This window comes from Eptatretus burgeri, chromosome 2 (genome assembly GCF_056783735.1).
Source record: "Eptatretus burgeri isolate ZD-2024b chromosome 2, Ebu_testis_v1, whole genome shotgun sequence".
Lineage (NCBI taxonomy): Eukaryota > Metazoa > Chordata > Myxini > Myxiniformes > Myxinidae > Eptatretus > Eptatretus burgeri.
Window position 1 is genome coordinate 88594436 of NC_140962.1, and position 17974 is coordinate 88612409.

The 17974-nt window shown below is 40.1% G+C and overlaps 1 protein-coding gene across 5 annotated transcripts in view; it reads right to left on the minus strand.

The window, feature by feature from the left end:
- The window catches only part of LOC147032524 (contactin-3-like), a 217909-nt gene that overhangs the window by 78584 nt on the left and 121351 nt on the right, over positions 1-17974 (minus strand). For 4 of the 5 annotated variants that reach the window (XM_085870233.1, XM_085870235.1, XM_085870234.1 and 1 more), the window contains 7 exons: positions 17264-17436; positions 12498-12593; positions 11905-12123; positions 10897-10999; positions 5671-5852; positions 5144-5280; positions 1494-1520 (listed from right to left, as the gene is read on the minus strand). In XM_085870233.1, coding sequence (XP_085726359.1) covers positions 1494-1520; positions 5144-5280; positions 5671-5852; positions 10897-10999; positions 11905-12123; positions 12498-12593; positions 17264-17436 — 937 coding nt within the window. The remainder of the gene's footprint in view (positions 1-1493; positions 1521-5143; positions 5281-5670; positions 5853-10896; positions 11000-11904; positions 12124-12497; positions 12594-17263; positions 17437-17974) is intronic. The other variant, XM_085870237.1, reaches the window with a different exon arrangement.

A 17974-nucleotide genomic window follows, 5' to 3' on the forward strand; every position in this document is an offset into this window, starting at 1 on the left:
ATTCAGCTTTATCACGTGTGGAATCAGCAGTGCGGCCATTTGAGGTAAGGGAGGGGATGGAGGGGGAACATACACCAGAAACAGATTTGATTAAACGCCACCAGGATTTTGAGGAGGGAGAGAGGTTTGAGAGTTCAGACTTGAGATGAGAAAGATGTTGTTTTCTGGCTCTCCTGAGGGTAGATACACACTTGTTCCGAGCTTTGTGGAAAGAACTGAGATTGCCCTCAGTTGGGTTTGCTTTCCATGAGGCAAAGGCAAGTTGTTTCAGGACAACTGCCTCGCCACAAGCTTCAGTAAACCAAGGGCGGGAGGAAGGGTAAGACAACTGAACACGAGAGGGGATAAATCTGTGCATGAGGGAGAGCAAGTTTCTTTGAAAGAATTCCCAGGATGAGTTGATGTTTGAGAAAGTAGTGACAGGAGACCAGTCTGTAAGTTTGATGGCTGCTCGGAGACCCTGCCAGTCGGCTTGAGTGAAATGCCAGACTCGACGGCGGTGAGGTGGTTCTCTGATAACAGCCAGAGAGATGTCCACTTTGACAAGGACGTGGTCAGAAGAACCGATTGGAGCGAAGGAAGAGCAGCAGATATTGTCAGGGAAATTTGTCAAAATCAGATCCAGAAGAGATGGAGTACCATTGGTTGAGATCCGGGTCGGGAAGTTGACCGATTGAGTCAGTCCTTACCTTGTAGGAGTACCTCTTGTGATCATGTCAGGCTTGGTGATATATTTAATGAATGTGTACAATTAGAAAGATGATGCAGTGGGTTATTACCAACAGAGCAATGGCTGCAAACTCTTCACCAAAGAACATCTTCGTGACTTGTGTAAAAATATTGGCCCAGTTATATTTACATGAGAGCAAGATGTCGCAGGCAGAATTCCCTGGGAGAGACATTGTATATGGTTTGGTTGCTTCTTAACAGCGATGATCATATTAGTGAAGATCATACCTGGAGCTTGTGAATGCACAGAGTGAGTTTAAAATCAACTTAATTATTAAAATGATATTTACTATTAATCATGTTTGGGAGTGGGGGAAGGGACGGGGGTAAAGTGGGAGCTGTGAGCGCATTTATAAAAATATTGTTTAGTTCTCGGGCAACAAGAGAACTTATGTTAGATTTTTGCATCCACGGATAGTTCTCACATCCACGGATACTTCTCATATTTCCCATATTTTCATGAGTCAGGTTTACACCGAGGAACACAACAATTATGGTTAACCATGTTAAATTGCTACTCTTTCATTTGAATGCTGAAAGTAAGGTAAAAAAGACTATTTGAATTGCAGATATTGAGCTATCCACAGCAGGTTAAAAGTGCACGCACTTGCAAAAGCGAGTCACTGAAAACACACACAGCGCATCTGCAAAAGGCCGCATAAGTATTCATACGTCATTATAAAAGTTCCACATTGAAAACCTTTTGCAGGTACAATTCCTTAATTAGGAGATAAGGATTTATCTTGGGGATGGTTTATGCTTACCCTGCGAGGATCTTGATGAGGAAACATCTGAAGAAAAACAGTATATAACTGGAAAGCATCTCAACATGCAAAGCCCATCTGCATCTGCATTATATTCAAACAAAACTTGATGAAAACAAAATCTAAAAAGGTATAATGTATTAGTGTTTTCCAAATAGTCTGGTGGTTTACTGCCATAAACTGATTAAATCGTTACAAGTGACAAAAGTGCCAATTCTTTTTTATGAGTAGCTGTGGGTATAATGATGGCCTATATACAGTAATCCTCATGGCCTGATCAACAAACAGATTTTCACATCATCATATACTGGTTTTGCTGCATAATATGCCAAAACAGTACAGACACTTCACCCCTATCATGCCCCCCAGAAATGACAAAACTGTCATGCCTTTGACCTCATGAGATGCTTCGATACAAGTTCGCAGAATGGAATTCCTGACATGTTTGATTGCAAATTATTTGATGTGGCAGCATGGGTGCACACTCTACTGACTGCCACTGCCACTAATTTCAGAGATTATCCAGAGAATGTATTCTTACCATTACTTGAACATGAGCTACAGCCAGTTACTGACAGAGTAGTTGTTGCCTGGGACCAATATGTGCCACACAGTGTCAAAGCATCAACAAGGGAGCAAAGAGACAGTGGCATCCGTCGATAGGTCAGCCCATAAACAACGATACCATCGCAATGGAAAAAACTTCCTGCTTGATTCTCCAAACAAATCAGAGCTACTTGCCGATGTGACACAAACTGTGGAAAATTGACAATGCCCAGAGGCTAAATCCACTTTCACCACAAAGGGTGTTGAAGTTGTCTCAAAAACTACTGGCCAGAAAATGCCAGATTGCACACATGAGGAGGCAGATGCAAGAATAGGTAATCCACATCATACATGTACTTCTTGAAGGAGCTTAGGATATCCTGGTATGGACTCTCGATACTGATATTCTAGTCATTCTGATAGGTCAATTCTTTTATCTGCAGCAGCATTGTCCTGAAATTGACCTCTAGGTAGCATTTGGTGTCAAAGAGGACTATTATCTGTGCAGTATCAAACCAATCTGTACCACCATTTGGGAAAAGGACATCACAGGAACTTCATATATTACATGCACTCACCGGGTGTGACACTACATCTGCTTTCTTCAGGAAAGGTGAAAAAATTGCATGGCAAGCATGGAAGAGCTATCCTTTGGTTACAGATAGCTTTCTGTTTATACAACATCACTCATTTGAGGAAGTTGAATCAGATTCTAAGCATTTCAATCATCTGGAGAATTTGACAATTGGCATGTATGATAAAACCAGCACTGATGACAACGCGCACAATGCAAGGAGGGAACTATTCTCCAAAAAAAACATAGGAGCCTTGAAAACATCCCACCAACGAAGAATGCTTTGCTGCAGTACACCAAGATAGCAGTCCTCTAAGCTGGTATTTGGTCAACAAGTTGTCAAACTTGGCCACCTGTTCCTGAGCCAGAAGGTTTGGGTTGGACCAATGCAGGATACTCATTGGAATCTGGTTTGGATGGCAAAACCTGAAGCTGCAAAAGCCTGCACAGCACTGATAAAGTGTGAATGCAAATCTGAATGTGGCTGTCATAGTTGTAAACTTGAATGATTCACTTGTACACAGCTGCACTTGTGAAAAATAAAAATATAAAACAAAAAAGCCACACAGTCATAGTAGTATGATGGTCATGTTTCTATATCAACATAAAAAAATGATGGCTATGTAATGCTTTTCAGTTTTATTTTATAACTCATTGTGGCCATCTGGTTCAATGTACAGCTTTCTTTTTTTTCCTTCTACTTAAACAAAGAAATAAACAGATACAAACTCCATGGAGATCCTCGCTCCTGAAAAAAATATTAAATCACATTTAGAGGTACTGTTTAACTGCCCATAATATATAATGCATGTACAAGTAAAAGTATTTAAATAATGGCCGTTTTGAGCCATATTTAGTCAAATATGGCCACCGTCTGTTTTTCTAGAAATATTTTCAATGGATTCCTTTTATCTGAAAACATATAAAAAGACGTTTTATTCATGTTTCTATCTGGTCTTGTCCCGAAAATATGATGATTTACGGATTTTGATGAGTCCATGGTGGCCATCTTGGATTTTACACCCTTCATACGGACTGATTTTTTGGAGCATGAAAGTTTTTTCATCTATACACCAATAGCTACCCATAAAAAATTTTTTTGGCGTTTTTGTCACTCTTGTAATGATTTTTTCACAAAGCCACCTCACTAATATTATCATAACTGCAAGTTACCTCTGCCCACAGGGGATTCTAAATGGGGAAGGGATGGCGACTGCAAAAATGTAAATGGCATCTTCTGTTATCGAGCTAGCAAGTTGGGAGCATAAATGCACATTTATTGCCACATCTGATGCCATTTAAATGGTGTAATGGAAGCGAGGTGCTCCTTTTTAAACTTTGTTCAATATACTGCATGCAACTTTTTGATGCTTGGTGTCAATAAAAAAATTTTGTATTGGTGTCAAAGCCACAGCAACCAATTGCAAAAAAAAAGAAAACCTCCTTGATAATGTATATTAAAGGGCAAGACTTTTTAATGTAAGAAAAGTGAAAAACTGATTTTAAATGATGGCCATTGAAATAATTTTCTGCAAGATATGGTAATGATGAAATTATATAATAAGTACATTTTTATAAACAGAAACCTTCAAAAATTCCAGCTTTTCCTTCCTGTGGGTTTGCTTCAGTATCAATCTTCTCCACCTTGTGCATCTTGTCCCTGACCCCTTTTTCTTCCCTACATCCCTTGCTTGTCCACTAGTCTCCTTCTATTTGTCCTTCAACACTGCTGTTCAACACCCCCTCTCTCTACTATTCTTTTCTTTCTGTTGAGTCCTGATCCATTCAGTGTTGTTCTGGCTCTTCCATGAGCCTTGACTTTGTATTAAAAAAAATTAGCTAAGGCACAGAGACATTTTCTCAGTGGTTTGTCTCAAGCAGTGTGTACACAGATATCCAGCGTGCCAGTGAAATATGGCAAGAAAGCAGTTATTTGGAAGTTATCACCAATGTGCGAGATGATAAACTACCATCACTTCATTTGTGTTTCACATTCAAACCATTCACAGATCATAAAATATGAGCAATGTACAACAGCGTCCTCTCGTCAAACATACCCCCCTAATTATAGCGACCTATTTATTTAGATTTATTCTCTATTATATTACTTTTACTGATCCAAAGGCATTTGCATACATTTTTTTATCTATTATCCTTAACTACATATCAATATTCCAATGCTGCAGATTTACATTTCACCTCTTGTCAAACAGCCTCGCTGGATCACTCCAATATTAAGCATCATTTATCAAAGCGAATTACAATTTGATTCAAGACGAAAACCACGCACACTGCGCTCTGATGCGGCAAATACATTTATCACAAGGGAGGACAAGTTGTATTATCTTTGACACTTGGCATGCACCACACTTTGTCAGCGAAGTGTCAAAGTTATCTCATGCTTCCCTGGTTCTGAAATGTATCAAGCCACATAAAGATTGTGTACAACAACTGGGTGAGATAAATCTGACTTCCCGCAGAAGAGCTATTACACTGGGGTGTGCAACACTGTCATATCACACTGGGGTACCGTAGAAATGAGACTCTCTCCATTCTTCAACCAGCTATACGATGGTGTTGGGTTCCCTGAAGCTTTACAATCCCAGTGCAGCTCATCACCAATGTCCAGCTCCATGCGACTTAATTCTTTTGTCCACGTGAGGGCCTCTGAAACATTCACATGGAAAAAACACACACTGCTGCTTTATGATCATGACAGAGAGTATTTGCAGCATCTATGCTAAGCTAGTAAAAACTGAACATAAAAGCATTAAATCATTTGATTAAAAACCCTTCAACAGCTCAACAATTTGGGTTTGATTAAATATTGATGGAGAAGTGGTGACCTTCAGATATCTCATCTTTAAGCTGTCAGAAATATTCCAACATCGCCAGAATAGAATGAAGTACAGCACCATAAAATTTACAGCATGATAGTACAGGTTTATTTTTGTAATTAACAGCAGAGTTCCATTGAAATAGTACATTGCTTAAGTGCAACAGAAAATAAAACAGCCACATTGGTATTATAATAACTTTCAGGTGATTTGGACATACCATGAACGATTAAATGACTTTGAGCAACAGCATTTCCCAGAGGATTTTGTGCTTCACATTTGTACACTCCCTCATCACTTTTCTGCACTACAGGAAAAAAAATGACTGCTCCAAATGCCAAAATCTGAGCCGTGGCTGGAATTTCACCTTGCACTCTCCTCCATGAGACCTGGGGCACAGGACTGTGTAAACAAAACATTGTGCTAGTTATGTGATGGAGGATGTAACAAAATCAATGATGCATTATTATAAAGGTGTATATTTCAACTTCGGAAGGATCATTTTAAAACGTATAATTTGTTACATTTTCAGCTTGTATTCGAAAAAGAAAATGGTAATAATATTTTTGATTTGTTTGTCAAACAGGATAGTCGCAGAGGTCACACACTCACTTGTAAGCTGTCTAGTTTGGGTTTGAGTCTCAACCGGACAACAAACTGCACCCTGGTAAATTTTAGACAAGGTGTTACATCAAAAAGGATGCTGTCTATAGGATGGAATGTGAAGCTGGAGACCATTCAGATAGCATTGATTGCTAGGGGATGTTAAGAGTCCTAATGTGACTTTTGACAAATGGCATGTGAGGTATTGCATTCACTCAAGACAAATTCCAAAGCTCTCCCAAACCAGTTGCAGTCGGTTCATGAAAGATTTGGATGCTCGATGAGACAAAGATAGGATACTCTGGGACATGGCATAAGATGCAGATGACAATGATGATATTGTTGAATTGTTAATAATGGGAAACAACATCATTTTGATTTATTACCCTCATGAGAAAAGAGGGTATTGCATTTGGGTCCATTTGTTTGTTACTTGCGAAATCGAACATTCGCAAGTAGATTCCTTCCCTGAGTATGTATGTCTGTCTGTCTGTTTCTCTGTCAGTCAACTAGAGGTTGCAATTCTAAACTGATCTTCATGAAACTTCATCAAAATACAGAGCCAGTTAAAAGCTGGAAACATTCTTTTTGAGGTCAAGAGACAGAAGTCATATAAATCATCAGTTTTCGTCTGATTGACTCGATATGTGATATACAGGGATATCTCAATTTATGTCGAGGATGCGTTCCAGAAAAGTGTGACTTAACTCGCAATGACTTATATTGAATCAATTTTTTTCCCAGAAGAAATGCAATAATGGAATAAGGCTGGGGTGGGGTAAGGAACGTCATAATTTTCACTGACAATATTACCTTTTTGGCTTAAACAGAGATAATTTAATCACTCGTTTTAACACATTTTGACAGGAAAGAATTGAAATGAAATTATTTTATTAAAGTGAATCCCTTTAGCTATGGTCCTTTTACCACTATCTCACTAATCTCTCGATGTACCCACTAAAGGTCAACCGTCTCTGAACCAATATGTCCCTAATGCTCCCATCTAATGTGAATCGAATCCCCGCTCACCAAGCGGGGTTGATGAACCAGCACAGCCCAAGCACTGAGGTGGGGTAAACGAGGAAGAATACTGGTGGTGTCTGCGGTGCGTATTTGAGGAGGTGCGTGTGAGGGTGCGGGTGAGGTGCAGATGAAGTGCAAATGAGAAGCTTGGTGAGGCGCAAGGAGGAAACTGGAAAGAGGTACATATCTGTAGGGTCACTCTGAAAAGAACGTTTTTTGGGGGACTTGCCCTCACCAATTGCTCTTGTGCGTCTAAGTGGATGAGACTGAAAAGGGGGGACAGAACATGTGAGAAGATAGCTTACTTATATGTGAGAATATCTGTGCATGTAATTGTGTTCTTCATCTTGGCCCAAATGAATGCGCCCGATATGGCGGCTGGATCACTCACTCACCCAGCGCAGCATTTTGCAAACTCTTATTTCACCCACTCCAACCATAAACGCCGTTCCACCTCTTGCCACGTACCACCGACCAAGCCAAGAAAGATCTCTCTCTCCTTGGCTGGAATGCATCGCAAAAGTAGTTGCTCAACCGGGGTGAAGCCTCCATGTGAATCAAACGGGTCGCTTGGCGGAGGGACCAGGACATACCTACAGCGCCCCAATTGGTTCACACGCTATTACTACAGTGCCATTGAGGCCACAGCCACAAACATGTCGGCACAACCTTCCGGACGACACGTGACATGGAGCTCCATCCTTAACATAGCGCCGACGTCTTCGGCTGCGCTCTCTGGGCGCGAATGTGCACTAGACACCCAGGGGGTCCACAATCAAGCGGGGCGTCAGGGCTAGCCATATGATGTTACATGGTGATTATCACACACTTGGGTTTCAAGTTACAGATGTCTGAACGTCCTGGTCCAGAGTGCCTGCTATTGGTACTTTGCACTTGGCTATTACAAAAGCGGTGGCAGGCATCTGTGGTGGCGTTTTTTTTGAGGTGATGATAGAGGCAGCATGGTGGGTGATTTGTGAATTGGTAGTTCGCTATGGTTGAGGTGGTGTGGTTGTCGCACAATGGCGAATGTACAGAAAGCTTGGGTAAGGTTATCATTTTGTGAAATGATAATAAAGGCATCTTGATGTTGCGTGATCACTGTATCGTGTTTGTGGGGAGAGAGTGGTGGAGGTTGAAGCAATGTGTCAGTTTGATTGTGGCACGAGATTCAAACCAGGATTTGACGTGCATATGTAAATTAGCGAAGTGTGTGGCATGCTTCTTTGTTGTGAAAGATGTTTGTGTGCAGGGAATTAAAGTGGGAAAGCAATGGGGAAAAATCGACCTAATCCCACACAATGCATATTGACCTATAAACCCATTAGATATATGGGAAGGACTATCTGAAACAAGTTATAATGAAATAACTATGTCAGGAAGCATGATATGTTGGGTGCCACTGTCTCGGGGGTCACACTTCTCAGAACCGTGTGTGTGTGGGTGTGTGTGTGTGTGTGTGTGTGTGTGTGTATGTATATATATATATATATATATATATATATATATATATATGTATACATATATATATATATATATATATATATATATATATATATATGTATACATATATATATATATATATATATATATATATATATATGAGGGAGCCTCGTGAGTGGCGGAGGCCAATGGGCCGACCATGTTTCTCGTGGTTGCAGCAGGTTGATCAGCATCTCAATGAGATGGTGATGGGTCAGAAATCTGCCTGGGAATAGCCAGACAGAGGCACATGGAGTACCGGCAGAAAGTGGACACAGCAACACACTGTTCCAGCAAATGCTCCCATACCTGACCTCACCTGGTGGGGGTGGATGCTTTTCCTGACTCCATATTCCCAACTATGACATTCAGAGATAAAGATAATGGCATGGGAGATTTGAACGATTGTTCATCACACATAGAAATGCGGTGATGTATGAGTGGGGGTGAGTGGGTGTTGGAGGGGGAAGGGGTGCAGGGGGGGAGGGTTGGGCATGAGGTTTGTGGATGAGATGCAGACCAGACAAAAACCTCAGAAAAATAATCCATTTGAAGAAGATGAAGAGACAAAATTTGAACGTACCTTTTAGACATTTATACCTTGAGACCCATTTTATGCCTTTTATACCCCTTTAGACCTTTTATGACCCTTTGTACTCCCTTCGACCCTTTCATTCTTTGCACCCTTTAGACTGCTTAGACCCCTCAACACTTTTCTATAGTTAGACATTTCGACCCCTTTAGACCCCTTTAAGACCCTTTATACTCCTTGGAGTATAAAGTTTTCTTCCTTGGACTCCTGTAATCCTTTACACCATTTTGATGGCTAGACCCCTTGACCTTTAGACCCATTAGACCCTCTTTAGGCACTTTATATCCCTTTAGACCTCTGCATCCTTTAGACCCCTTAATGCCCTTTGAAACGTTTTGACCCTTTCAAACTGTTTTTGATTTAAATGCTGAAAATTCTGTTAAAAAAGACCATTTCACTTCCAGATTTCACCCCAGCAATGGCAGGTTAAAAGTGGCCAAACTAGCAGAAATGGGTCACTGAAAACGCACACACAGCACATGTGCAAAAGGCCTTGTTGGCATTGATACATCATTTCAAAAGTCGCGTATTGTAAAACAGCTTCAAGGCCAGCTTCCACGAGCCTCGACTGCCTTACAAGGGATAAAAGAAACATAAAAACATGCTATTTTACACTGCCAAATGAAACGAGATGTTTTCAAAACAGGAAAACTTTATCGCAAATACACTGTCAATTTTTGCTGCAGGCAGAAGAACTGTAGTTCCAAACCAGAGACAAAGCAAAGAGCCATCCTTCACATGGTACAAGTTTAAAAAGAAATGATAAATTAAAGCTAAGCAATTGAGTTCAATCAGTCAGTCATGACAGATTGGATGTTGATGTTGGTCAGGTAATATTCCACGAAGCAAAGTGATGTTTAGTTCATAAATTGGTAGATATTGGGTCAATTTGGAGTACTTCTCTCCCCTCTTGGCTGGCTCCCCTGCCTCATATCTTGCTCAGCTTGATGTCGTGGAAACCAACGCTTTCAACATCATTCGAATTTGTTGCGATGAAGCTGAGTTTATGGGTTTATCACTTCACCATCGCTGACGGGTCGGTGGTCTCTCTGTCTTCTTCCACCTCATTTCTGGTCTTGCACCCTCTGCTTTCTGTTTCCCCCAAGTATCTGCAGGACACATGTGGTTCACCAGTAACCCCTTCCTCGTGAAACTGGCTAAATCCAGAACTACTGTTCACCTCCACTCATTTATTCCTCTTTTCTTCCCTTCCTGTCTTTAAGACACCTGTTCACCACCATCTCAGGTCATCCCCTATCCAAAGCCTTGATCTTTTCCACACCCGTTAAACCACCCACACCCCTCCTAAAATTTTACGAATGTATCTGTATTGTCCACCCCTTGCGTTTTCCCCTAACCCTCATCTTTACCTGCATCCCTTGTTTGTCCATCTACCTTCTCCTTCAGCCCTACTATTGGCATTTCCCCTTTCTCCTGCTGTTCCCTTTATGTTGTATCCTGATCTGTTCTGTGTCTGAGCTCTTCCACAAGCCTAGACCAGGTATTTAAAAATAAAAAACTTGACTTGACGATTTTCTTTGAAAGGTGTTTTTTCAAAGGAAAAGCTATTCACTATGAAATATTTAATGAATAATTAACGAATTAATGGTATGGCCACAAAGGCATTATATTTTTTAACTTGTTGGAAAGTATCAATTATATTGATCAGCATTCATTAGTTCCAAATATGTTGTAAACATTGCTCATTATAGTCAATATATATGATGGAAAACTGGACGTTCTTACTTTCCCTTTGCAAAGCATTCCAGACGGATGCTCCGATTGACAAGGGCAAAAGTCATTTCTTGTGGCACGAGAGCCATTCTGGGTGGAAAACTCCCCGATCGTCCTGCTCAGGACCAGAGACAGCAAAGTATCACCCATACACACCTTGGCAGTTCACACCTGCACACTCAATCATTCCACTCTCACAGCACATCAACATGAAGTTGGTGCACATCTGGGTTAATGTTCTTTCTCCGATACAAGTATAATACTAAAGGTCATCAGTAGATTCATGATCTGGGAACATTTCAATGACAGAGTTAAACAAAACCACACCGTTTCAGAACAATCTTAAGATCAAGTAAAGAATCATCTCCCACTTATTTTTCTAATTCTGTTAGGCCACAGTCATACTGAACAACTCTTATTCATCATTAGTGATGCTTCTTTCATTTCATTGGAAAAAGTTTTTGGATAAAAAGGTCAGAGGCATCACTACAATCATTAACACTTCAAATTTTAAACAGAACTTACATTTTTATTATAAAATAATACACCTTAATATTTTTTTCGTTTTTCAATGGAAAAATTTAATAACAAGAGCAATATAACTGTTTCTATAATGCTCATCCAGCCATTATGATAATCATCTTCTTTGAAGTTGGCCCACACTCAAAAATGATTGTTCTATGGATTATTTCCAAGGGGTCATGAGAACCTTCCTCTAGAATTTTAAAAATAAAATCAAACTAAAAATTTCAACATTTTGCATCCAGATATGGAGCTTGTGATGTGAAATGATTGGTGATCAGTAATTCATGAAGGTGTCGAATGAAACAGCTCAGATATATGTTTTTAAATAGTTTAATAACTGAGTAGAATGATAAAATTATCTGTTGTCTGCACAAAATAAATAAATATAGCAGCTTTGAATGCAAAGTTGGTCTTGCAAACAAGTTGAGAGCAACTACAATATTATTTGGGCCAACAAGGCAGAATTTAATCAGTTTCACTCTTTTATATTCTCACCATCTTTGTGCAAATCCAAAGGTGCAAACTGGCTGAAAACCAACTTGTTACTCTTGTTTATTACAGCACCAACAAGGCAGGCATAGCGTCCACTGTCCTGTGGCTCAGTGCTTGCGATGTACAAGTCACCGGAGAGCTGGGAGACAAACCGTCGCTCATCCACAGTCACCAGCATTGGAAAACTATTGAAGAGCCAGCGAAACTGCAAGATGGCTTCACCTGAGGAAAGGTAGCTGCTCGAGAATAGAACTTTTCCATTTTCATTAGAGTTTCAGAAAGATCCAACAAGGTGAAATATTATTTAAAGTTTATCACTATTTTCGATAAAATCAGGAGGGATGTTGCACAAGTCGTGAACATAGAGGATGCAAAAAAATACCACATGTACATATTGCTCATAGATTGAATTTTGATCTGTAAGCTGTCCAAAGATTTCCTTTATGAAATGTATGCATCTGTCTGAAGAGATTCCCATTAAGTCACATCACATCGAATGAAAAATATACCGGAGATATTAGTAAGGATTTCATTCAATTTACCGACAAATATCATAACCGAGTAATGGGGTGGGTAAATGTGGTGATGGCACCTACTTGGGGAGTATTGTGGAGGGTAACAGTGTAGTCTCACCCCTCGATGGAGTGCCGCACGAATAGCTTTTCTGGGTTGATTCGAAAACTGATCCAGATCTGTCAAGAGTCATTTATCTGATGAAATATGTTAAACATACCAACTCAAACCCAAATATTATTACAGAGAATGCTAATACGAAACTCTTGTTTTGTGGCTCTGTGGTTTTTTTTTTAAGGACAAGGACTTAAAATGCTAGTTTGCCAATTTTTAATGACTCAGAACATTGGGAGCCAGGTTTCTTGGTTTGTAATTTCTCCAGTTTAAATCCAGGTTTTGATAGTGATTTCTGTACTGAACAAGTACAAGACATGCTTAAGTTATTTTTCACTATAAATACATATATATTTGAATAAAGCGCATAACCATCTGATTTAACGTCATTTATTATCTTCTTGTTATGAATCACATTGGTTCTTTTTTTTTTAAACCTGGATGCCTGTAAGAAATCATTTTGATAAATGATAGGCCACTTGTGGAAGAAAAACTGGTCCACTTGTGGTGTGTATGCTAACCAGTCTCTCTTCAGGCAAAGCTGCAGGCACAAACACAAAAATTCCCTTATAGTGGGGTAACTTAGCTAAACTTAGCATAACAATTGTGCATTTTGTGAGGAAAGCACCAAATTTGACACACTAGTAGCCTATCATATTATGAACAGATTTGGATATTGGGCCATCTCAAAAATTTTGATGGCAGTGGAAAATGGCTGCCACAGCCATCAGCGGCTGAATTTGAGATGGCCCAATATCCAAATCTGTTCATAATATGTTAGGTTACTCGTGTGCCAAATTTGGCGCTTTCCTCACAAAATGCACAATTGTTATGCTAAGTTGCCCCACTATTATTGTCTCACTCCAATTTCATTTTGGCTGTCTGATATCTGATGTCTATCTGTTAGCCTTTTATCAAGTATGTCTTGAATTGAACATGATAGGGTCATCAAACCTGACAGACATAATGAGGGCTTTATGGGGAGAGTGAAGGGAGGTGGGAAAGGGGGGTGGGGAGAGAGGTATAGTGATTATGGGAGGTGGAGTTGGGGGAAGCTAAGGGGGGAGTCTTTGTAATGATTTGAGTGATCGCAACCAAACCTAGCCCCCATAATGGGGGCCAAAAGGGAGTGAAATATAGGGGGAAAGCCATTTATATGGGGGAGTGTGGGGTAGAGGGAGGGAGGACTCTTTATATTGTGGTCCGGCTATTCATGTCAGCCCTCTGGGCAAGAATGCTACCAAGCATGGCTTGCAAAATGGAGACTCCATAAAGGATTTGTGGTGAAAACATCAAGTTATTGGTTTTACTATTTTTTTCTAATATTGGGGGATTTGGAATAAGCGGTAGCAAGGATCTCTGCACTGGCTTGAGTGATTTCCACCAAACTTGTTTGCAAGACTGGAGGGAGGTTAATTAGGGAGGTTAACCAAACTTAGGGAGGTTAATTGTGAAAAAGAAGTTATTAGCTTGAATAGATTTTGAGATAGAAAAAGGGGGGGGGGGGGAGGAGAGTATTTGGAATTGAGGGAAGGATAATCTATTTGACGTCTTTAATTTATCATGACCAAACTTTATAGAGACAGTGTAGGCCCCATGGGGATTGGAATAGGGGTTGAGGGTTGGTGGGGGGGGGGGTGGAGGTTGGGGAAGGGGTGACTTGTTTTTGTTCTCTTGAGAACATTGGGAGTGAAGCATGTGGACCTCCCTCACATTTGGCACTTGTTATTTATTATTATACATCACTGAAAGTCCTTGTTGGTAATAAACCACATTCAAGAAAAAGCCCTTTCTCAACAGAAATGTCTTAATTTTACAAAATAGTAACAATGAACAGCCAACCTCAAAACATTAGCAACCAATATACAAAGGTATATTTTAAATATTTTGACCCTCCACCTATATGTAATGATTGAATAAATATATTACTCTATCTCCACCCAAGCACCAGCATGTTGGTAATTAGGCCCAGGAATGTTAGCTTTACAGTCCAGAATTATCAGCTACAACTACTATACATTCTAGAACATATAACCATTGCAAAAAATAAGTTGAAGCAAATTTCCAGTCTTGGTCCTACAATGAAGAATAAAGCCTGGTGTTGGCTTAGTGGTTAGAGTTCCTGGCTTGGGATCTTAGGGTCCTGAGTTTGAGCCCTGTTGACCGCTGAATGAACACTAGGAGGGGTTGACTCAGCCTGTCATCCGAGTTGATGTTGACTCGGTCAACAAAATGAATACCATTGTATTGGTATATAGGCACAGCACCAGCAGCATAGTCGCACTCCACCAAAATACTGGCTACCCAGCAGCCAAGCTGCCATACGCAAGAAGAAAAAGTGATGAATACTTGGCATATCTTTACTCTCACGAACTCAGATATAAAATATGGGGTGTCATCATCAGATGTTACCCCGACAGAGTCGTAATGTAACCAGATATTGCATTCAACACATTTGCGTATGTTCATCTGTGCATCCTCTTGACATATATCCTGATTGTTAGTTGTGCATTATTACATGTACACGACCGATTCTTTAAATCAGTGGTTTATCTTGGGACGGCGATGAATAACAACACAGGAATTTGCATCTCATGATGAATTTAATGTCACTATAAAACTTGAGTGCTACTATTTTTACAAATTCTACACAAAGTTATGGACAGACCTACTTACTTTCCACAGATAAAAATAATATCAGATGTCATTTGAGATGGTTAAAAAAAGTGTTCACTCTGCTGCCATTTCCCTCACAATATGAAACGTAATTCGACATTTAGCCACCTAATGGCTTATACTCCATGCTTCAGCAACGAGCAACATCCATCTTGTAAGTTGTGATGTCGTAAATAAGTATTCCCACTGGTCCTTATTACCCAAAGTCACATTTTCATAAAAGTGGGGTGAGGGATATTATGTTATTATTGGTTTGGTGTATATACAATATACATATAACAATAAATTTAGACAATCATCCTTTTACTTAAAATGTTTTTTTTACTTCTACAGTTGCCTTAAAGATCCTTAATAAGAGTACAAGGCAAGAAAATGTGGATTGCATGAAAGGTGGAAAGAAGAGAAAACAAATGTAATGTCACAAAAAAGAACAAAGCAGACAGTTGGTAAATTATGCAATACTAGCAGAGTAACCACCCGACTGGCGATCTTGTTCCAAACATGCAACACGTTCTTCTGATGCATGGCTTTATTTGGGTGGTGCATCGGTAACTGACAGCTATGTATAGGCAAAAAATAATAACCCATGAAGTTATGTGCATGAATCAAAAACATACCCACTGCTTATAATTCCAAACACTTCAATGCACTGGAAAACGTGGGGACAGGAATACTGGACTGTAAATGGTGGAGACTTGTAATATCCTCCCCCAACTGGAGGTGGCACTACACGATACACATTCACTTAGAGAATTTGCGTCCACCTCCCTCCCCACTCCCAAGACCACCGACAAAGATAAAAAAACACCCCTATACATTATTTGGGGTCAAGCTAATCCTATGTAGCAAGTATGGATGTAATCTGTCCAGAACTGTAGGAGTAGCATGACACACACACACACACACACACACACACACACACACACACACACACACACACACACACACACACACACACACACACACACACACACACACACACACACACACACACACATACACACACCAATCCGTGAACTATAGTAAGGATTAATACAATGAAAAAGCCATTATGCATAACATGAGGAAGCCAATGTTGGACAGAATTTGAAGACAAAAAAATAAAACGTGGAAACCATCTGCTTCCTTTCAAGAGTCCTGAATGTCCTCTAACTGTTGGAGTGGAATGGGATTGGTTTTAAGAAGTGCTTACATCAGTCAAAACATTCAAAACATTTGGGTGTAGGATAAAGGGGTACAGGGACATTGGCAGAAATATAAGGTCGATCAAAATGAATTTGATGCTCTCTGGGCATCGTGTACATGTTATGCTGTCTCGGTAACTTAAGATATTGATTCACTAAGTTGTTGTGTTGTGAAGCGGCAAGATCTTAATCAAACGGAAGACAAAGAAGGAACCCAAAATAAGTAAAGAGCAAACATGGAGTCATCAGGAGGAACCTGGATAGGATTCGAGTTTCAGCCGCTACTCCACAACCCTCAAACCCATCCAGGCGCAACCAAGTGAGCCTTGCAGAAAATTTTCTGCAAGAATTCACTTCTCCTGAGAGATAGATAATGAAAGAGAGGAATGGAGAGTAAAGGAGATGAAAGAGAAGAAAAAGCAAGAATTCGAATAAATAAAGAGAATTGTGGAAGAAAAAAAAACATTTAGAAAGAAGTGTGAAAGGAACAAAGAACAAAGATGTCGGGAAGAACCTGGACATATAGATTTCAGCAGTTACTCCCCAGTCCCAAATACAGCAACATGTGCAAGCTACCAGAGGTCTGTGTTAATGAAACCCTCACCCAACTGCCTTTTCTCCGGCACCCCCTCCAAACGATAACAACTTTTTCACAGATGTTGTGTTTGTTGATATTCTTTTGGTGATGTAAACTTTGAATGCAAAAAAATTAACAAACGACAAGTTCAATGCTGAAATTTAGCACAATTATATTGTTCAACTATAGCAGGTTGTGATGGAAGCAACATCAACACTGATCAATGCATTTTTGGCAAAACAAAGATGACCACCAACAGCCGTGAGTAATCCTGAATCAACACCAACAATTTTCTTACACTGTGGCTGGAGAAGTGCCTTGCGGCTGAGCACGGAGCCATATGCATTTCGTGCCAGACATTGGACAGTCATGACTTCCCGCTTCTTGCTTAGAAGATTCAGCAGGAGATTTCCACCATGCTGCAGGAACTGATGGGATCCAACAGATACAGCTGTTCCATTAACCAGCCACCTGTTCGATGACACAATGATATTTTCCTTTTGGATGTGATTTCTGGATTAAGTAATTTAACATCACACAAATACATATAAATAAAAGGGTGAAATCAAATTTTCTGAATGCAAGCCATCAAAATGGATAAATGTCAGTAAAATTGGACTGTAAAAGACAGAAGCAAGAAACACAGGAATTTCTTGTGAGGATGGACTTAAGTAATTTGGAGATGAAATATTCAATGGAAGGATAAGGATTAAAATGTTCTCCATGTGACTTTTTGGAAACAAAACAAAGGTTAACGAAATAGGTAAGGTGATGGGATAAATTGCAAACTTGAGCTGCAACCTGAATGGGAAGCTTGGTACGATGAAAATGGAGATCCTCCAAAGGAGGTACTGAGGAAGCAGTGCGATGTGGGGTAGGGGAAGACAAGGCTAAAGGAGGGGTGGGGATGGCAGGGTGTGGGTGGGGGGAATCAGGCCAAAGAGCTGGTTTCCATTCCCTTTGCATTGGCTTGGGGAATGTTTTTTTTCTTCCAAAAATTAAGACAGGA